Here is a 23,327-nt window from a genome sequence, read left to right on the forward strand (position 1 = left end):
CCTCTTTGGTTTCGGGCGCAGTCTTGGGTCCTGTAACTTCCTGCTCAGCCCCAGGATATCCCAGCGCTGCGCCTGCAGCCAAAAAGGACCCAATTCCGAAGAGAGGAGGGTAAGTATATGGAGATGGCGGTGGAAAGTGCGAGGCCCGGGACGCAACGGAACTGCAAATGCAACCTAACGTTAAGGAGTTGGAGCAGTTTTTCTTTGAAAACTGTGGCTCTACAAATTACTGACTTATACGACATCTACAGTGGTGTTAAAAAGAAATAGCAGCGAGTTTAAAAAAAGCAAATAAAGTGCAAAATCATTATATATATATAACTTTTATTTGCCTAAATGCAAATGAACTGGAAATACTACACATTCAATTCCAAATCAAAATAATAACAAAATGGATCCAGTTTGTGTTAATCCTTTACACAAAGTAAAGAAAAAGGAATATTAGGCTGTTCAAAAAAATAGCATTGCCAGAATTTTTCTTTAAAAACGTAAAAATGTAATGTATAAACCGAAAAAAGTTTCAGATTTCACTTTACTGAACTAATATTTAGTGGCATAACCATTGATTCTGAGAACTGCTTGACATCTGTGTTACATGGAGTTGACCAACCTCTGGCACCTCTGAACAGGTATTCCAGGCCAGGAAGATCGGACGACATTACACAATTCTGCATTTTTGGGTTTTTCCTCATAAACCGCATTTTTTATGTCACCCCACAAGTTCTCTATGGGATTGAGGTCAGGGGATTGGGCTGGCCGCTAATTTACCTCAATCCGGTTTGTCTGTAACCAAGATGTTGTTCGCTTACTGGTGTGTTTTGAGTCATTGTCGTGTTGAAACACCCATTTCAAGGACATTTCTTCTTCGGCCTAGGGCAACATGATCTCCTCAAGTATTTTGATTTATTCAAACTGATCCATGATCCATTGTAAGCGATAAATAGGCCCAAAACCATGGTAGGAGAAACATCCCCATATCATGATTTTTGCAGCACCATGCCTTACTGTCTTCAGTGCACTGCGACCACTAGACCCAAAAGAACAAATTTTCTTTTCATCAGTCCACAAAATGTTGCGCCATTTCTCTTTGGGCCAGGCAATGTGTTCCTTGGCAAATTTTAACCTATTCAGGACGTCTTATTTTCAACAACGGGACTTTGCGGGGAGTTCATGCTGGTAACTTGGCTTCACTTAATCGTTTTCTGGTTGTAGCAGAACTCACTGGTAACTTCAGATCTTCTTTGACCTTTCTGGAGGTGATCATTGGCTGAGCCTTTGCCATTTTGGCTATTCTTCGATCCATTCGAACAGTAGTTCAACTTTTTAATCAAAGTACGTTTCTCATCAGAACAATGTCTGGAACGACCCATTTTCCCCAGTATTTCAGAAGGAAATGCACTATAAGCAACATGTGCAACATTTGCCACCCTCCTACCTTAAATAAGGGTCAAAATGTACACCTGTTATTCCACAGAATGAAGGACTTCACCAATTCAACTCCTCACTGCTATTGTTTTGAACAAGCCCCTTTCAATGAATGAATCAATTCCTCAGAATGAGCGGCATGCGTGTCCTAATTGTTGGCTCTGTTGTTTTTCTACTACACTTACAAGTTAATTATTTGCTACGTAGAAATATCACTTCTACCAAAGACATTCATTTATCAGGTTAATGATGTTGGACTGCTATTTTATTGCACACTACTGTATATCTTCCTATGTTTATATTGAACCTACCCAAAGTTGTAGGGAAAAATGGTCCAGAAAAGACCGAGGACAAATATACAGAGAATATAAAAGGATTAAAAAATCTGTCACGGAAATATCTAGTCCAGTTCAGCTGTGTTAATCTCAGGGAGGAGTAGAGTTTTAGAGATGTTTCTCTGTAAATACACACCCAGATGGAAAGATATTTGGTATATATATATATATATATATATATATATATATATATACACATATTTGATATATGGTACTAAATATATAGACGTTATAAGCCATTACATATATGTTCAGCACAGCAAGTTTCTGGGTAAAGCACAGCTAAGGCTTTGTTCACATCTGCGTTGGAGGCTCAGGTAGGGGCCTCTATCGCAAATCCAGCAGGGATTACCAGAGAATACAAGAGACAATACCGCAGCACGTCACAACGCAGATGTGAACGGAGCCTAAACGATTATCCATCACCTATCATGCTGAACTTCAATGGCCGTGGTGGAGATGTATTCTGAAACCCATATCTTGGGCACTGAGAGAGCTTGTCCCGCCCCCGAATAATGGGTACCATTTCCACTGCCATTTGGATCGGCAATGATTACAATTTAATTTATGACCAACCTAAACTTGAATGTGGCGGAGTTGCAATACTAACTTTTTCTAAAATTCACACAAACCTTTTTAAGGTACAAAATGCAGTTCATATTAAAGAAAAACCAGATGGATGATTAATGTAAAAATAAAAAATCTTAAATCATAACGCAATTAGAATAAATCAGATCACATTACTCTGGCTTTACAGTTAGTGTAACAGGAAGCTGCAATACCATTCACAACCTACAGACAAGGGTGGAGCTGTTTCCCTTGTTTTCATACAACCCCTTAAAAGTAAAAATGCAGTTCGTATAAGAGGGAAAACTTGGTGGATGATTCTATTCAATATAGAAAAGAAACATCTTAAATCAAGACACAATTGGAATAAATAATGAAACAAATCTGATCACATTACATGGAAAGTAACAGGAAACATATTCAACAGCTGCTTACTGCTCCGGTCTCAATGAATGCATGGAACACTACTCTGTATGTGCTGTAGTTACTCTACTTGTCACACCATAGATAAAGGGTGGGCCACTTCATGCCCCATAACTCCATTTTGTATCTGTCAACAGCTGATCCATAGCTATACCATAAAAAAAAATCTGTTCTGTTTCTGTTTAACCAGCCGGAAAACCTCTCACAAGTAGCTGTATTCTTCCTAAGTAAAAATCCATTTTTATTCCCTTTAGAGACGATCACTCGTGCTACGCTGCAAGCCTTGATCTATTTTCCTTTTTACAAACTTCTCTGTGTCATACGCTTGCCAGTTTACAAGCGACACTCACACGTTGGGCTCCCAGGATCCTTGAAAAGTCATAGCTGATTGATTTACTCAACAAAAGATGCTCCTGGGTCAGATTTCTCTTACCAGCTATAAAACCCTAGAACTTCCTCAAGCGTTCGGGAAGAGCAAAAGATTAGCGGTCTGTGATGAATGGCTGGAACCATCCGCCTGTGAGAGTTACTGGGAAAATGGTGCAAGTGATTCACAGCGATATAAAACTGACATCCAGCTAACAAAGAACGTGCACCGTTAACATGTACCTTGCCATGGTCTCGAAACAAGTCAAGAAAGGGTGTCCAGTACGATAACAAACTTGCCTTAGATTTTGTGCTCCTTACAGTGGGTCCAAGCATTTGTCTAGTTTTTCCTTCTCATTTTGCCAGGAGAGCAAACGGACCTTCTAAACCACTAATAGTAGGCACCATCTTTTTCGAGGTAAGTAGACGGTAGTCATCATCCTCCCTCGCTATTAGGTATGGACTTTCCAAAGAACCATTCAAGTCAAACGCAATTTTCTTAGGATGATGTGTCAAATAACTTTTTGACAATAACTCAAATGAGCTCATATACCTGACTGATTTGATCTTGTTTCATGTATCTACGATAGAGTTGGACAATCCCAGGAGCTAGGTAGTCAATGTGCCAATAAATTCGTTACTAGGACCGAGTCGATTTTAAAGTGGTTTTGATCCATCTTTCTGAGCCCTGCTTCTATTGATTTCTATGGAAGTTGTAGCTGGGCCCTGGATTCAACCCTTTGGATCCTAAAGCCTAGATATGTAGTCCATCCCTGATCTATGACATGTCAGGAGAACATTTCTGGTTGGACTTCCCCTATAAGCTCTTTAAAATTACAATCAAGTGACCTCACATACGGTTACATCATTTTGCTATGTTTTGAGAAAGGAACACAAAACACCCTATAATTTTAATGGATTTCTTACATTTTCCACCAAATTAAATGAAACGCAATGAGTCTAACTACAATTCCAGGAACTAAACCAAGGAAACCATTTGTATCTGTTTTATCGGTTTGTATATTTTTCCTTCAGTTTTCATGTACCTATTCCGAATACTATTGAATTTCCTTGCTGAATTGTGACTCACTGGTCTATGTTTTTGGTCACACTAACTTTCCCTCTGACGGCCACGGACGAGTGAGACACGCCGGCACTCACTTCCTGGTTCGGACATGGTCTCCCACAGGGCGCCCGCACAGCCTTAAAGGGCCAGTGCGCGCCCAGTTGCAGAATATCTGCAATTAGCCCAGAATGCTGCTGGACTATAAAAAGGGCTCTGCCCTCTTCATCATTGCCTGAGCGTTGTTGTGTTACCTAAGTTTGTCATTGCAAATGGTCTCCTAGTGTTTTCCAGATCCCAGTGTTACCCGTTCCTGCTGCCTGTACCCTGTATCCCATGCTACCGTGCCGTCAAGAGTTGGAGTCGTGTTGTCTCTTCCACTGCATCTATTGTGTCGCACCCCGCCGGGTGTCTGTCTGCTGTCAGAGCCTCATCTTAGCCTGAATCAATCGCTACTGTCTACATTGCCTCAGGTAACCTTTCTGGACTATAGACATTGCATTGTACCTGTTTGGCCAGCTGCTATCCCGATACGCGCTACGGCCCAGTGGGTCCACACCCCGCGCCGTGACAACTATCAAACGTGATTGTTCCCTGCTGTGACATTATTACAATAATATAGAATATAATATACAAAAAATAACGTATATTCGTGAGATTGGCACAACTAGTTTTCTGGACTTGTTCACAGAAGAAGTTGTGGCAATGACAGTTCTCTTGGCCGTAGCACCCGCTTAGCCTAGCCTTCTTCTCTGGTCATTCTCAACTACATCCCGGTTCGCCACCCGACTCCCGCTTAACCAGCATTCATACAGTACACAATCTAAAATGCTTCCTAGGCCTTCTATACGATGAAGTGCCACATGTTCGTTCATTTATTGTAGTCACAATTGTGCCATGGTATTGAGAAAATGAATAACCTCATGTGTTTAACTAGAGAATCTATTTCAATAAAAGCTTGATATTAATGTGTAGTGTGTGTTTTCGTTTAGTAGAGAAGCTATAGGATTCTCTGACTATTCCACAGAGTGATTCAGAAGTCTTTTTGCCCAGAGATTCCCAGAACACATCTGCTCAATACTTGTGGGGGCACATGAAGAACATAATGTTCCAGGAATAAATAAATAAATTACATATATATATATATATATATATATATATATATATACACACACACACACACACACACACACACACACACACACACACACACACACACACACACACACACACACATACATATACTAGTCCCTCTCAATGAATTAGAATATCAAAAAGTTAATTTATTTCAGTAATTCAATTCAAAAAGTGAAACTCATATTATATAGATTTCTTTTAATGTTGATGATTATGGTAACAGTTAATGAAAACCCAAAATTTGTCTCAGAAAATTAGAATATTATATAAGCCCAATTTCAAGAATGATTTTTAATACCGAAATGTTTTTTCCTACTGAAAAGTACGTACAGTATATGCCCTCAATACTTGGTCGGGGCTCCTTTTGCATGAATTACTGCATCAATGCGGCGTGGCATGGAGGCGATCAGCCAGTGGCACTGCTGAGGTGTTATCAATGCGGCGTGGCATGGAGGGGATCAGCCTGTGGCACTGCTGAGGTGTTATCAATGCGGCGTGGCATGGAGGCGATCAGCCTGTGGCACTGCTGAGGTGTTATCAATGCGGCGTGGCATGGAGGCGATCAGCCTGTGGCACTGCTGAGGTGTTATCAATGTGGCGTGGCATGGTGGCGATCAGCCTGTGGCACTGCTGAGGTGTTATCAATGCGGCGTGGCATGGAGGCGATCAGCCTGTGGCACTGCTGAGGTGTTATCAATGCGGCGTGGCATGGTGGCGAATCAGGCTGTTGCACTGCTGAGGTGTTATGGAAGTCCAGGTTGCTTTGATAGTGGCCTTCAGCTCGTCTGCATTGTTGGGTCTGGTGTCTCATGTTCTTCTTGACAATACCCCATAGATTCTCTATTGGGTTTAGGTCAGGCGAGTTTGCTGGCCAATCCAGCTCAGTGATACTGTGGTTATTAAACCAGGTATTGGTACTTTTGGCAGTGTGGGCAGGTGCCAAGTCCTGCTGGAAAATGAAATCAGCATCTCCATAAAGCTGTCAGCAGAGGGAAGCGTGAAGTGCTCGAAAATTTCCTGGTAGACGCTGCGCTGACTCTGGACTTGATATAACACAGTGGACCAACACCAGCAGATGACATGGCCCCCAAACCATCACTGACTGTGGAAACTTCACACTGGACCGCAAGCAACTTGGATTGATGCCTCTCCACTCTTCCTCCAGACTCTGGGACCGAGATTTCCAAATGAAATTCAAAATTTACTTTCATCTGAAAACAGGACTTTGGACACTGAGCAACAGTGTTGGTCCATCTCTCACTCTGGAGGAGCGTTATGCAGGCAGCCCATTGATCTCAATAGGAGCTGAGTAATACTTTATCTCCCCTGTGGCGGCGGTGCAGAAAAATTTAACCACAGCAAATTAGCATATAGGAAGCCAACACAACAGTGGGCCATATATGTCTGGAACTGGGAGTCAGCGCTATTCTGGTCAGTAAATCAGTTCAAATTATATGATCTAGTGACAGGTCCTCTTTAAGTCACCCTATAGTTTATTGGTATATAATTTTTTACCAAAATGTAAAGGGGTTGCCCGCTTATGAAAATCACTTGTTGTTAGAATGATCCGCCGATGATAACCTGTCCTGCAGTGACCAGCTGTGATCAGCGCAGAAACTTGTCAGTGGCAGCGCCGCCGCAGGGGAGATAAAGTATTACTCAGCTCCTATTGACATCAATGGGCTGCCTGCATTACGCTCCTCCAGAGTGAGAGATGTTCTATGTAGCCACTCTCTGCTCTGGCTAATAGGTCTTGAACGGGGAACTCCCCTCTATTAACACAGAACTTCCTAATATCGTATTCGAATTTGGGTTTTCTATTCTAGACACCCCACCTTTAATCTTCCAGTAGCGCAGGCTCTTGCGAATGTGACTGTTGGTGATTGAGATGGCATTTATTCTCCGGTACTTAGTGTGTATGGCCAGGGTGAGCCAGCCCTGCCACATATCAGAAAACTTCTTTGGCCAGTTTCTGTATTGTTCGAAATGTCATATATGCTAGAGGAGTTCACACCAATAATGTAGTTATTTAGGGTCTGGGCTCAAAGTGCTATCCACTTTTGAACAATGCATTTTCGAGCAGAAAAGAGTGTCTTTTTGTAGCGCTACTGATTGATTTTAACTCTTGAACTACAGCTGCAGTGCCAATGAGTACATCAAGATGCATACAATCTAGTGGACTGCAGCTGTCACTCAAGAGTTAAAATCAATCAGTAGCGCTACAAAATGTCTAGATGTAGCCCTGGCCTAACAAGGTCCTGGTGTGGGTGACAGGGTCAAGTTAAAGGGGACATGTTTTTGAAATGGCATCTGGAATTGAAATCTGTTCTAAATATCCCTGTATTTTGGAGGACCAGATAAAAAAATAAAAAAAGGGTCCAGCGAGATTCTCTGTATTTTGGAAGGTAGGTCAGTCTTACCATCACCTACTTTTTTTTATTTTTAATGTTAGACATGTGGCATCGTTTGCCCCAGCAAAATTAACTCTGGGCTAAAACTGAAAAAACAAGTGTTGCCCGAGGTAAGCTTGGTTCCTATAAAGATATTGGGTGTTTCCCTTGTCTTGTGATCCTCCCAGTCATCTGCATGATTAAATACACCCTCTACTGGGTGAGTCAAGAGGGGTACTCTTTGGGTATGTGCACACACACTAATTACGTCCGTAATTGACGGACGTATTTCGGCCGCAAGTACCGGACCGAACACAGTGCAGGGAGCCGGGCTCCTAGCATCATACTTATGTACGACGCTAGGAGTCCCTGCCTCGCTGCAGGACAACTGTCCCGTACTGTAATCATGTTTTCAGTACGGTACAGTTGTCCTGCAGCGAGGCAGGGACTCCTAGCATCGTACATAGGTATGATGCTAGGAGCCCGGCTCCCTGCACTGTGTTCGGTCCGGGACTTGCGGCCGAAATACGTCCGTCAATTACGGACGTAATTAGTGTGTGTGCACATACCCTTTATTTAAGACTGGGTTACCATGTGCCAGGATCTATGTTGTAATGAATAGAAGGAAATCAGTCCCAAGACTTTTTCTTGCTACCTAACAAAACCCTCAAGGCCCATTTACACAGGCCGAAAATTGACCCAACAAGTGTTCCCAATAACGCTCACTCCCGATCGTTGTCCTGTGTAAACATGGCAACGACCAGATGACAAACGAGTAAACGTAAACATCTTTTACGCAGCCTAAAAAATAATCCGGACGTGCTGCCGACAACTTGCAAACTGTATAGGGACCAACCAATCGTAGTAGCGATAACTCATCCCCATACAGTTTGAATCGGCCGGCGTAAAAGGGCCTTTAAACGAGCGCCGATCGACTTAATATATATTGTACCCCAACTGTTACATACAATGACTCTATACTGTGTAGAAGTATTTTGTATGGTAAGACAGCGCTGTGTATTAGTACTTTTTTTTATTGTGGAATAGTCAGAATATGTCGGCCCCCCCCGCTGCAATGTTTATTGATCTTCTTACGTGACACCAGGTTGAACTGCAATCTCTGCGCGCCTTTTAGCTACACCACTGGCCAGCAGCATCCTATAATACACCAATGTAATAATACTCCAGTCACTGCTAATTCATGCTGGGATTACCATAATTTATATATAGTTAGCTACTAGGAATGTTCTAAATTATTATTGTACCAAAAAAAGTTACCCACAGAAAGAATGAAATGCCACCTTCCACCAATCATGCCTGCGCAGCTAATCTTGCCCTCCCCACTCGCTCCTGGTAACTGTAGTGATAATTCAGCACATGGTCTCTCTCTCTCTTTCTTAATAAGTCGTTTTGGCCTTGAACAGCTCTGTGTAAGATCGATACAGCGCTGGGGTCCCCTATATCTCTTGCTTTAAGTGCCTCTCTGTTCTTTCTGATAAACGGCCACATGGATCAGCGTTTATCTCCTGTTCCAAAACAGTCTTTTAACTGCTACTTATTGTCCCCTGATAATCTAGTATTTTATTGTTAACCGTGCCAGTAAATCTCCAGATCTGTGGGGAAAAAATGAGGCATTAAAGCCAGATACAATTGAAAGATCTAAATTACAGACTTATCATTAAATATTTTCTTTCAATTCAGTCAAGAATAAAAGGTTCAAAGTATTATAGAGAAATTGCAACATTAGTTTCATTTATAAAAACAAATGTTTCAAATTTGCAAAAAAAACAATAGGACAGAATGGTCTAATATATATTTATATTGTACAGAGGACCACCGTGTGTGGTCTTATATTTCCAATACTTATGGCAGCCCTGACCAAGAAACAAAATAGTGACCAGGGTCACCCACCAACCAAGGTGAGGTTCTCGGTTTAGGTGGTGCACTTCTAAGACTTAGGAGTGGTAAATCGGCTATGATACGGTCTAATTAAAAGCCAGGATCACACACACGTGCAGTTTTGAGCTCAGTTTTTTTTTTTGCCAAATTCAGGAGTGGACACAATAGAAAGGAGAGCATCAGTCTCTTTGTCACGAAGGGTCTGTGGAACCACTAGGCCGTACCGCCTTGGCGGTAAGGCAGCTGGCCAACAGGGAGCAGGTGAATGTCTATAGTACTATAGGTACCTGTGGCAGCTCAGACAGCAGCAGGGCAGGCTCGGCTGGAACTTAGGTAGCAGGCGGACGTCAGGCGAGGTGAAGCAGGTCAGACGTGGATGTAGCACAGCACGACTTTGGCACAGCTTCGTGCTAGACCAGCAAGGTATGGATTGCTAGGAACAGGAACTGGAAACAAGTATAGGTACAGGAACAGGGACTGGAACAGGAAACACACTAGGAGGCCATCACATAGACAAACTATAGGGAACACAACTACGCTCAGGCATAGAACTAGGGGGCTGGACCTCTCTTATAGTCCAGGGTACTCACGGGTCAAAGTTCATCCACAATGTCCGGTGCGTGCGCTACCCCTTTAAGAGCGAGCACGAGCGTGCGCGCGCACCCTACGGTATCCGGCAGAGGTGAATGGACACGAGCGCTGGCGTCTCCTGAGGAGGAGGCTGGGGCCTGTGCTTGCCGACTCGTGGCTGCGGCTGTCAGGGGGAGGTTGGAGCTGACAGCCCGCAGCAACGGACATTACACTCTTCTTTATACCTTTCCTTCCTTTGGACCTACTTTAGCTTTGGCTGAAAAAAAAAACGGTCCCAAAAAAATCAAAATAAACTGTGGTACCGGCCTAAGGCCTTATTCACACATTGCATATTTGGTCTGTATTTCGCATCATTATTTTATTGCAGATCTCAGGGTGCCGTTGGGGTGAGAGAGGGAGCCGCCTCCCTCCCTCCAAAAGCACTCAGATGCGGCGCTCGCAATTGAGCACCGCGTCTTAGGGGTTAAACGGGCGAGATCGATACTTATTTTGATGTTGCACGTTCGAGGAGTTATGCTCCCAGTAAAAAGGCTACTGCATCGGAATAAAGCCCATCTAACTAACGGGTTAAGTCTCAGCATTTTCGCCAGCCCATCACCTTCATAAGGGGGGGCTGCGATTCTGCAGAGGCTGGGAAATATAAATGTATAGTACAGGTTATTAAACAAGTATAAGACTGTTCACATTTGTGTCAAAGGCTCAAGTTGGAGTCGGCATTGCAAATTCGGTCACATTTGACTGAAGGAATAGCGTGGAATGCAGCGCTATTCTTCCTGTCAAACCGATAGATACCATGACAAACTTATAAAAGTCAAGACCCGCAGAGCGTCAAGCTATCGGAAGCCACGATACAAGTGTGAACATGGCCTAACATTATAGAATATAATACATGAGGAGCTGGTGCTCTATTTCTCTGATACAGAGCTTGCAACCCCTTGATGCCGTGCTCAGCCACACAGTAAAATGAAAAAAATCAAGCAGCCTGCAGCCACCACTAGAGGGAGCATGTTCAGCTCAGCCGGAATTCTTATATTTAGAACTGTAGCTATTCTGTCTACAGGTCAGCAGGACAACAGTGAGAAATCTGCTGCAGGGCATTGTCAGCATTTCACATACCGAATCAAGAAATGTATGTAATAAAATTATTAACTATTAGATTTTTACCTTGATTTCACTGTGAAGCATCAGAAATTAGACATCACGATAAATATATTCAGTTTACGTGAAGAATGTAAGCGTAAATAGTCCATGTATGATAGGCCAATATATTTTATGGCCAAGACACAGGCGGATTATCTTCCCATCCTATTTCCTATATAGGATGGGAGCTCGCAAGGTACACATGGACTCACAGCATTCCCAGAAATGCAGGGTGCCCATCTCACATAGACCCACATGTGCACAGTTTTGTCACATTATACTATACTCTCAATGACACTATATAATAAAGTGATGTAGCAGAGCTAAATCGGATTAATAACCCTTTAACGACCAGACCTGCTTGGGTCTTTATAACCACACCATTTTTTCCATCGTTACATTCCAAGAGCCATAACTTTTTTATTTTTCCATCGATGTAGTTGTATGAGGGATTGTTTTTGCAGGACGAGCTGCAGTTTTTAATGGCACCCATTTATTGACTAACTTTCATAAGAAAATTTTTGGGAAGGGAACGCAAAAAAACCCACAATGCTGGCATTTTTTTTTGCGCTCATTTTTGGCCGTTTACCGGAAGAATGTTAACTTATTCTACAGGTTGATACAAATGTGGCGTATAGTCTTTTTTAAGTTTTAGTTCTTTTGCAGAGTAGAACATATTTTAGGGGAAAAAGTCATTTTTGTATCGCCACATTCCGAGATCCAATGCCTTTTTAGTTTTCCATCGGTGTGGCCGAATTAGAGCTATTTTGGTGGTACATATAATGAACGGATCCATATTTTTTTTTTGAGGAGGTGGGAATGCAAACCCCCCCCCCCCCGCAGCAATTTAAAGCTTTTTTGCCAGTTTTTATTTTAAGTTATGCATTAAAATAAGTTGGGCTTGTTTTACGGGTCGTTACGTTTATAGTGGTAGCTAATATGTAAGTTGTTTTTTTTAATGCTGAATAGAGCTGAGCGATTTTGCAAGAATCTTTTTTTACGCTGGGCAATATGTTCTAAAAATAAAATCTGAACAAAATCACCTCACATTGCGGACATGGGACTGGAAACGGACAGATTTAAAGTGGATTCCCGCACAGTAGATTTTGTTGTAGACATTTCTGCAAATAAAAATCAGTTCCAGTCATCTGAATGTGGCTGCTTCTGCAGCAGGTGCATGGATTTCTGCGAGTGCCATTCAGGTGAATGGAACGGATAGTCGCAGAAATTTCTGCATGAAAATCTGCCACATGTGACTGCACCCTAAGGGTCTGTTCCCACATAGGATACGCTGCAGAACAGAAAATCTGCTGCAGAATCTTTAGAAAAACGCTGGTAAATCTGTCACAGAAATCCGTACCAAATAGTGCGTTTTTTCTGCGAATATTGCTGCGTAAACACTGCGTTTTTTCCCGCATAGGTTCTACCTGCGTATTTAGAGTTAAACATTGGTGATAGCAAAGTATACGTGCACCTACGGATTTCCAGCGGTTTTTACTGCGTTTCCGCCACGTAAACGCTGTAATAACCGCAACAACATAAATCTGTTGCGGAATTTCTGCACCCCATTGAAGTCTATGAGCCAACCACGCAGCATCTCCGCACAGAACATGCGGCGTAAATTTACATTCTACGGAATTTAAAAACGCACCGTAGAACGCTTTCCACTCGACTTTTGTGCAGTTTTTGTCCTGCAGCGTGGGCGTGATATTTTCTGAATCTCGTTACCTTTGCTGCTACTGTAAATGCTGCAGGATTTCCGTACAGAATTCCGTTGCGGAAATTCCGCAGCGTTTACGCTGCGTGGGAACCCGGCCTAAGGCCAGCTTCCCATGGGACAGATATGCTGCGTAAAGACCACACAGCGTATCCGACCTGGAACCCGAAGTACATTCCCTCGAAAAATCGCAACACATTGTTGAGCGTTTTTTCAGGCGGAATTTCTGCTGCGGAAAAAAGACGTTTGTACTTACCCCATCTCTCCTCTGGCCTCCCATGATGACGTTGAAGGCCATGTGACGCTGGAGCCTGTGATTTGCTGCAGTGGTCACATGGGATGCAACGTCATTCAAGGAGGCTGAACTGCAGGAAGGAGGAGGGGTATTATTATTATTTTTTTTTCTGTAGTTGCAAGTTTTGGCGGCGTAATTGCTACGAATACGTCAGAAAAGTCGCAACACTGGGTTTTCTGTTGTGGGTTTTACATTCCTATTGAATTCAAGGAGGAAAATCTGCAACGGAAAATCAACAAAAACGCAGCATAAATTGACATGCTGCGGATTTAAATTCGGCCCCGCAGGTCAAATTATTAAAGTTTACACTGCGTTTTTTTCCCGCAGCGTGGGTATGAGATTTTTTGAATCTCATCGACTTTTCTGCTACTGTAAATTCTGCAGCATTTACGATACGTGGGAACCCCGGCCTAACAGTTCGTGACAATCTACATAAATGCGCAGACACAAATGCACACTCACTACAGACAGGCGTGAACACTTACTACATACATGCACACTTACTATGTACACACTTGAACACATAGGCACACATTACTGAGAGGAATGCCCAGATGTACCAACACATACTCACCACATACAGGCAAACAAACACGTGTTCTCATTTAACACACACACACAATTACTATATACAGACTAACACACAACCACTACTTAGGTACTCAAACTCATTACAGTCAAATATCACACCTACGTACACTATACGTTCACAAAATTTTGCACACATATTTACACAGACAAATACTAAATGGACAAAAGTATTGGGACACCTACAGAAGCTTTTATGAAATCCATAGCATTAATATGAAGTGAGCCCCCACCTTTTCATCTAAAACAGCTTCCACTCTTCTGGGGAGGCTTTCGATAAGATTTTAGTGTGTTTCTGTGGGAATTTTTGCCCATTCAGCAGAAGAGCATTTGTGAGGTCAGACACTGATGTTGGATGAGAGGACCTGACTCACAATCTCCGTTCTAGTTCATCCCAAAGGTGATCGATAGGGTTGAGGTCAGAGCTCGGTGCGGGTCAATCAAGTTCTACCACACCAAATGGAACTTGCTTTGTGCACTGGGCACAGTCCTGCTGGAACAGAAAAGGGCCGAACCCCAAACTGTTCCGCACAAAGTTGGAAGCTACAATTGTCCAAAATGTCTTGGTATGCTGAAGCATTAAGATTTCCCTTCACTGGAACGAAGGGGTAAAGGCCAATCCCTGAAACACAACCCCATAGCATTATCCCTCCTCCACCAAACGTTACAGTTGGCACAATGCAGTGAGGCAGGTAACGTTCTCCTGGCATTCACCAAACCCAGACTCCTCCATCAGACTGCCAGATAGAGAAGCGTGAGTCATCACTCCACAGAACACGTTTCCACTTCTCCATAGTCCAGTGGTGGCTGCTTTACACCACTCCATCCGACGCTTGGCATTGTGCTTGGCGATGTAAGGCTGGCATGCAGGTGCTCAGCCGAGGAAACCCATGCCATGAAGCTCCCAGGGCAGTTTTTGTGCGGATGTTGATGCCAGAGGAGGTTTGGAGCTCTGCAGTTATTGAGTCAGCAGAGCGTTGGCGACTTTATGCATTCATTATGCCCCTCAGAAATCAGGGAGCTGCTCTGTAACTTCACGTGGTCTGTTACTTCGTGGTTGAATTTCTGTGGTTTCTAAGCGCTTCCACATTACTATAATATCGCTCACAGTTGACTGTGAAATATTTAGGAGGGAAGAAATGTCACACTGACTTGTTACAGCGGTGGCGTCCTATTACAGTACCACGCTGGAAATCCGTGAGCTCTTTAGAACGACCCATTCTGTGACAAATGTTTGTAAAGGCGACTGCATGGCGAGGTGCCGGAGGTGCTGGACTTTATACATCTGTGGGAATGCGACTGAATGAGACACCTGAATTCAATGATTAGGAAGTGTGTCCCAATACTTTTGTCCATATAGTGTATAATGAGCGCTGACCACTTATGGGGGAAGAAAGCACCAGAGGAATAAAATTGTGGTCTTTTTTTTCCCTTACTTTTTAGGCAGCCACCACTGTCACCGACACGGTCTTCTCTGCTACGGATGCCATTGCCCTCTTTCCTGCGGACGCCAATCAATTACTTATGGATGTGACTGTAGCGCCCAGGGCTAAGCAGAGGCAGCGGGTGTGCAGTAAATGGAGGCCTAGGTTTTCACAGTATAGAGAGCACAGGACAGCTGGGACCGATGGACAGTAGTATTATATGTCACACACGGCCACTTATTAGATGTGACGTATGATACTACTGCCCCGCACTACAAAATGCCTGCGCTCTGCCTAAAGCTGGGAGCAGTCAGTATCACCGAACACCCGCTGCCTCTGCTTACCACAGCCACATCAATAAGTAATTGTTTGGCAGCGGCGGCAGTACAGAGGGCAGCGACAGCTGAGAAGCCGCTGCCGTGGGGCTTAATTTGATTTTTAGATTTTTAATGAAAAAGGTTTAATTGATTAACTTTTTAAGTATCACTGACAGGCAACCCCTCTGGCAAGGCCTAATAGGCAGCTTCTGATGGCAGACCTGGAGGCCTTTGCTAGGTCCTGGCTGAAACGGTAACCTATCGGCGCACCGTTATTGCGTTGTGAGGCGCCGATGGGCCGACAGAGGAGCCCCCTCTCTTTGTCAAACACCTTAGAGGACGCGATAGCTATTGACCGTGGCATCTAAGGAGATACCTGCCATCCCGGAAGTTACGGTAGGAGCCAGGAGGTGTATTAACAGCCGTGCTCCTGCCGCTAATCTCATGGGTACCGTGGCAGCACCCTCAAGATCCCAATGACTGATAAATCTGTCATAGAGCGGGAACTATCACCTGCTCGTGATGGATATTTCTGTCTTGGGTAGTTAAGGGGTTAAAGAGGAATGTTTCCCCAAAACATTGCCCTATAGTTTGACACATTTTTTTTTTTAGTTACTTAAGAGATATTGCCAATTTTGAGGCGACCATTTTTGCAAAAGTGGCCAAAAGTTAAATAAACCACAGATAAAACATCATAACAAATCACACTGTGTATGGACAAGCTCAGCACTGCTACATCTGTAATGCTTCACAACGCATGTTCCAAATTCTAAAACACAAGGATGAGGGGTTACACGGTACTATCTTTTTGCAGCGTTTTGCCGTGATTTTTTCCAACCTCACAACCGCTGCGTATGAGACTCGCCCTAAACCTTTGAAAACAAATTGTATTTTTTGGGTTACGATAGCACTTTGTTAAAATTTCCTTTCCTAGTACAGACAACATGCAGATGAGTTGAAGTAGTACAGAAATCAGGGCTTGACATTTTCTTTCGGATTCCAAAAGACGAACAATTCTGCCACCTAATGGTTGAAAGATGTAATTACTCTAAATATTTTCAATTTAGTATTTAGATAACTTATGAATTCATCCATTTTGAGACAGGGCGAACATTGTGATTTTGTTCGGGGAGCCGACCTATAGATCCGTACCACACATATCCGTAACCCAGCGGTGTGCAAGAGACCTTATACAGGAGTGATGCCGGGTCGCAGACAGAAGGGGGCGATGTAGAGTCAGTAATCACATCACACAGTGAGGTACCTTCAGGTTTATTGTGATGATGTACAGATATTTACAGGCCGTGGCGGATCAAGGACACAAACAGGGACTTGTGTGTTTATTCTAAATGCTGTACCCTTCCATGTGACCTGTGGAGTAAGAGGTTGGTGACCACATTGTACCAATAGGCACGTTTACAAATTCAACGGTAATTAACCCCTTATTGGCCAGGACATCGCCCAATACAAACGGTTTCGTTACATTGTTGCAAAGCACCTGTGACAGTGACAAAATCTGCGGGAACGCAGAGATGACCTACACGTCACGCATGAAGGTAGCGCTCGAATCTATTTAATTACTGTTTTTAATTTTGCATATTGGGCCTCATTTATAAAAACTGCAGCGTCCTGTTTTAGAACAATTTCTGGAACATATTTCCACATATGTTCCAGAACTCGGCACTAAGCCATTTCTCCGTTACTCCTCTGGGAAATGTATGAATAAATCGTCAGCTAGCATTACTATTACCTTTGTCAAAGGGGTGTGTCCCTACAAACTGTGACACTGTCCAATCAGAGCTGACTGTATCAGACTTTGTAAGCCCACCCCCTATTGATAAGAGGAATAGCAACGCCCAGTTGTTAATTTATGCATGCATTCCCAAGAGGAGCAGTAGAGGAACAGCACAAACAAAAGGATTACAAGTATTTAATAAACCAGACATGTCAGGAGAGGTGACAGGCGATGACAAAAATTTGACCACCACAATGAAAGCGAAGCTGATCCAAGAGAAAGCCATGGTCATGGCAATACATGTGGGCCCGCTAGTAGACCCGGTCCAGTGGGCAGAAATCCTATAGGTTTCCTACTTGCTTTTAATGTGATCTTCAAAGTGTCTTATACACCCCTCTCGCTTTTTTAAATCCACATTTGCATATTTGTACCAAATACACTGCACCGCATTTGATAGGTAATGGTACCCACCCTAAACCATACCCTCATTATTTTTGGTCAGTTTTGATATACAAGGCATTTATGTATTTCTTTCTAACATATTCATGATCCCCCATATACACACAAACAGTAATATCACATGCAACCGTGATCAAAACCTTGGTATATTATCAGGATGAATACTGGACCGTGATCCTGTCCCCCATCCTCAGTCTTTTCACTGATCTTGTGTCTGGGGGGGGTTTGCAGACACATTACTCCCCCTGGAGACTGAGTGAAAGCTGAATGTATGACATATAGATATTTGCCCTGGCTTTTCCCAAGGTCCAGCACAACAGTTATGTGGTCATTAAAGAGTTAAAACGCTCGCCAGGGAATCAGCTAGACATGAGCCTTCCCAAACCCTATGATAAGTGGATGTGCTTGATAAAAATTAAGCATAAGTAACAAAGATGGTGGCAATTGCCTAACCGACACCAATCGATATCCCGGCATCTGATCCGAATCGGATTCTGTTCATCTTCTTTCCGTCATTTACAACTTAAAAAAATAAAACTGCTTTCTTTCTGTTATACATACATATATATATATATATACCTATAAATATATATACTATGTGCCTAAAGGAAGACGCTGTGAGGAATGAATACGCTCGGTGTGAAGAAGCCATCCCACTAAACGGTGAGAGCTTCTGAACTCCATCCTCAGAGGAAGGCAGGCAGGCAGATCTCCATGGGAGTTGAGGTCAGACATAGAAATGTTGGGGAGAGTGGAGTTGATTTTCTCTCTTGTGATTACATATAAATGCGGTGGGTTTACAAATTGTCCAGCTTGGCCCTTTTATTGGTTCGTGATAGATGCTGTGTGGATTAAAGGAAACAGAATGAAGCTTATTATATCAAGAGTTGTACTCAAAGAAGGGGCGCTGTAGCTTTAAAAATGGGGATCAACAGACTGTAAATGGAAAATAACGACATTTATTAACATGCGCCTGACTACATCTTTCTCTCGCGCTTGCTCTGGGGGGTTGCCATGGTAATGTCAACAAGCTTCTCCGCCCATCGTGTAACTGTCACTCATTAGAACACATTAACTCTGCGTATGGACAGAGTACAAAGGCATTCTACATTGTACACAGAACACAAATGCTTTTATTTTTTTCGACACGTGGACCAGGAGCCGACTACGCGACTCTCTACTGCTTTGGAGGGTGTGAAATATCTCTCCTCTAAAAGGAGGAAAACGGCCTCTGGTGCGACCTACAATGCTTGTCAATGTTGGACCCCTTAAAAAGAGCCTTGAATAATTACTCAGGTTATCAGCCAAACCACAGACACTAGTTGTATACAGCACTGCTTCTGTGCTTCTGCTCCTCATCAGTACAGAGTAGGGTTCTGATTGGCTGTGTGAGCTGCCGTGTGACGAGCTGCACACTTCTCCTTTAGCTGGATCTTCATAGGAGAATCATTACCTTCTGAGAAGAAAGCGCTATCATCTTCTAAGGCGCTTACTGCCAAACCCTGCATTTCAGAAATACTGGCAGCTCCGCGCGCGCTCTGCACATGCTCAGTATACAGAGCAGCCCAGGGCTTGCTGGGACAGATTGTCTTTTACAACCGTACTTTATACAGACAAAACAATAACATGTCATTTGATGGAAGTGCAATATGCCATACCGTTCCCTGTTGATAGAAGTGTGGGGCCAGCTCCAGCAGCCACGCCGACTCGACTGCAGTCACATCCCGCATGTAGTACTTGCTGGTCTGGATCACCTCACTAAACAGCACCCTACAGGGTTAAAGCGGGAAACGTATTCTTTCATTTTCTGGTGTGACAAACCATTGCTTACAGATTCTAATTATTACATGAATATCCTTTTACTTGAACAGTTCCATTCGGATACCCCGAGTGAGCTACAACTCCCAGCATGCCCGGACATAAACAGGCGGCTCTCGTGGCATGCTGGGAGTTGTAGTTCTACAACAGGTAAAGAGCCACAGGTTGGAGGCCATTGCCATAATTACTTCAATTATTCCTTCCACCCTATATGCTCCTTTGGGTCTCTGTAGACATCAGGACGCCACCAGGTAATGACTGTGTTTGGAACCCCCTTCCCCGAAGCTCAGCACGACTTCAGGCACCAAAAACATTGGTTCATGAAGGGAAACAGATTTTATCGTCGGACTACGTTAGAGTCTCACGTCACAAAGTATAATGACGTAATATGTCTCAGGTCTTTATTTATGTCTATATAATGGGGATGGTCGCTTTATATATAATGTTTTTTTTTTTAAATATATGGCACTTGCTACTACACTGCGTTAAGAAGTTCTGCAGCGATTTATTTAATCTTGAAGTGTCTCCCCATGGGAAGCGCTCCCGCTCTCATCCCAAAAATGGCTGCTGATGGAGGCACATGACGCGACCCTGTCCATCAGCGGCTCCTGTTTCTACGCCCTGCACCTGCGCTAGTTTCCTGGTGTGTAAGCGCAGATGAAAGAGTCACATAATACATTCAAGATGAACTAAGACAGGGCCAAACTCCTAAACACAGTAGATTAATAAGTGCCATCTATCCCCTTACCAAGTAATGTCGGTTACTGTTAGAAAAAATATGAACAATGCGATCAATTAAATATCAATTTATGTTAATCAATTTTTACTATTGACCCTAAAGCAGAAAAGACCTGATGTGAAGAAGCTATAAAAAGGGTTCCCTACATCTGAGCAGGCAGCTCGCTGGCGACCAGTGCAATCTCACTGCTGGAACCCTCCGTCATCAATGGTTATTGCTGGGAGACCTTCTGGATGGATCACTGATTTTTTTTTTGTGCTTTCTGTAACTACCATTCATTTTTATTGAAAAGCATCTGCACATCCAGGTGTAAAACTGTCCCATTGTCAGGACTGAGAGGTTCTAACTGACCGATCGAGAAGTCGAAAACTTTGTTGTGGGAAAACTTCTTTGAGGCGTTAAAGAGTAAACTCCAACATCTCTATTCTAACAAATTATATGACTACAATTAATAGATAAAAAATATTTTTTATGTACACACACATATATATATATATATATATAAATAAATACATATATATTTAATAAATAAATATATATTTAATAAATAAATATATATATATTTATATATTTATCTATCTGTTTCTGCTGCAGACCATGTATTATTATTATACAGGTTATATTGAATACAGAGTAAAAGCAGATAACCGTCACCTAGGCTCCACAGTGACCTATAAAACATACAAGGACATACAACTCACCAGTTCGGAGGCTTTTCTGCATAAAGAACAGACGTTGGGTGTATATGTAATTCATGACCGTCTCTTACTGTCCTTAAGAAGAAAGAAAGAGAAACAAAATTTTGTCCAAAGTAACATATATTTATAAAAGGCAGAAGCCTGGATAATTTATTTAGCAACACTGGATCAATTAAGAAATGATTATCTTTAGAGAAACAAGGTGGCACGACCTAAAGGGACTGGACATATAGAAGATACATAAAAACTTAAAAGGTCTGTCCAGGATTTGAATAAAAGGGTCTGCTTTTTTCCAGGAACAGCACCACATCTGTCCTGGGTTGTACCTGGTATTGCAGTTAAGCTCCATTCTGTTAAGAGGATGAGCTGCAATACTAATCACAGCCCCTGGACGGCAGTGTTGTTTTATTGAGGCTTTCACAGAGGCTTGTACGTGTATATATTGTTACTATCCGGCCTTATGTACGCCTCCAGCAGTACAATAGATCTGCTATTAATTCCCCCCATAGGCCTCTGCTGACCATACCCCAATCTACACAGAAAAGCTGACAAGTGAGCTGAAGAAAACAGGTGGTTCCAGCCTATTGTATTTGCTCTAGGGCCCATGTGAAAAATGCAATATTTCAAGTTTTTTTTTTTGTATGTGGATAGATGGGGAAAAGTAATTCTTTCCATTGATTGCATCCGCTAATGGCCACTTTGGATCCTCGACTCCCGTTCTCACAATAGGCGAGGATCTCAGAGGTGGGACACTATCTATCAGGCATTTATGGCCTATCATGTGGTTGGTCCATAAATCCCCAATAAGGGAATACCCCTTTAGGCTGGAATCACACCGTTTTTGTGACAGTTTGTGATGCAGTTTTTTTTGTGCCAAAGCTAGAAGTGGCTCCAAAAAGAAGGAAAAGTATAAAGGAACGACTGATATGTCTCCTCTCTTTTGAATCCACTCTTTTGTTTGGCTAAATAAAACGGACACAAAACCTGCATGTGTCATTCCAGCCTAAAGGACTTTTTGTGGGTGGGCAGAATATTTGTATTAAAGGGGTTGTCCACTACTGGGCAACTGATGACCTATCCACCGGAGAGGTAATCAGTAAATGATCTGTGGGGGTCCGACACCTGGACCCCACATCGTTAAGCTGCTCCGGCTGCCTCCCAGCACCGGACGTACATGTCGGAAGCACTTTCCCCCGGCCACTGAATAGCAGCGAGCTGCCGTACTGCAGTTCTGCTTCTATTCAAGTGAATAGGAGCAGAGCTGCAGATCAGCTGCACGACCGCTATGCTATGTACGGAGCCAACTGCAGAGCGGCTTAACGGTGCGGGGCCCGGTGTCGCACCTGCACCGATGATATACTGATGACCTATTCTGTGGATAGGTCATCAGTTGTTCAGTAGTGGACAACCCCTTTAAGACTCACCGGCGCGGTTAATGTCAGCTATTTAGGCAAACATGCAGCTCACTCAAAATGAGTTCAGACACAAGTTTGTGGGTCTTTGCTGTGTAACCATAAACTAAAAACACTGAATCCGCTTTTTTCGGTCATTACCTGTAGACGCCGGTGGAATGAAGCTTGGCAGCATTAGCAAAGAATCCAGCTGCTATACAACGTAAAATAGGATCTGGATCTCCTAGAGGGGGCAGACAATAACGCATCATCAAGAACAGTTATCATACACATCAATACAATTGCGTGGAAATACTACATATGACAGAAGTCCCTGCTATACTACAGTGACTGCCCAAACAATGGTGCTGTGATGCCTAACTATGCCAGTACTGGCATGCATAATGCCCATATCTCCCATTCACTGTGACCTTCTCACCTTCACTAGAGATCTTGGGTACTTTAAACTTGCTGAGAAGTTTCTTCAGCTGCTCCCGCACTGTGACCGCTCTGATAAGCCCCTTGTAGTTGAGAAAGTGCTGCTGACACCACTGGGAGCTCTTGTTAAACTGCAAGGAACACAAGATATTTTATCCTTTAAACATGAAATGATGACGTCTGAACGCCAAGGTTTATAGTCTGGACAGGGAACACGAGACTTGGCCGGGGGAAATTAAATTTCATATTCAGCCTTAAAAGGTTCCTATACTGTGAGTAGCAGAAAAGCAATAAAACAGATAAAAAGCACTCACACTGGATTGATGATTTAGGCTCTGTTCACATCTGCATCGGAGGATCTATTCTGAGTCT

The 23,327-nt window shown here is 43.1% G+C and overlaps 1 protein-coding gene across 1 annotated transcript in view; it reads right to left on the bottom strand.

The window, feature by feature from the left end:
• Positions 1–16,933: 16,933 nt before the first annotated feature.
• Positions 16,934–23,327, bottom strand: part of DHX35 (DEAH-box helicase 35) — a 30,594-nt gene continuing 24,200 nt past the window's right edge. The window contains exons 18-22 of the mRNA XM_075847070.1: positions 22,957–23,086; positions 22,680–22,761; positions 21,130–21,201; positions 19,530–19,641; positions 16,934–18,713 (exon numbers count right to left, since the gene is read on the bottom strand). Of these exons, the coding sequence (XP_075703185.1) occupies positions 18,669–18,713; positions 19,530–19,641; positions 21,130–21,201; positions 22,680–22,761; positions 22,957–23,086 (441 nt within the window). The 3' untranslated portion in view covers positions 16,934–18,668. The remainder of the gene's footprint in view (positions 18,714–19,529; positions 19,642–21,129; positions 21,202–22,679; positions 22,762–22,956; positions 23,087–23,327) is intronic.

This window comes from Rhinoderma darwinii, chromosome 13 (assembly GCF_050947455.1).
Source record: "Rhinoderma darwinii isolate aRhiDar2 chromosome 13, aRhiDar2.hap1, whole genome shotgun sequence".
NCBI lineage: Eukaryota > Metazoa > Chordata > Amphibia > Anura > Rhinodermatidae > Rhinoderma > Rhinoderma darwinii.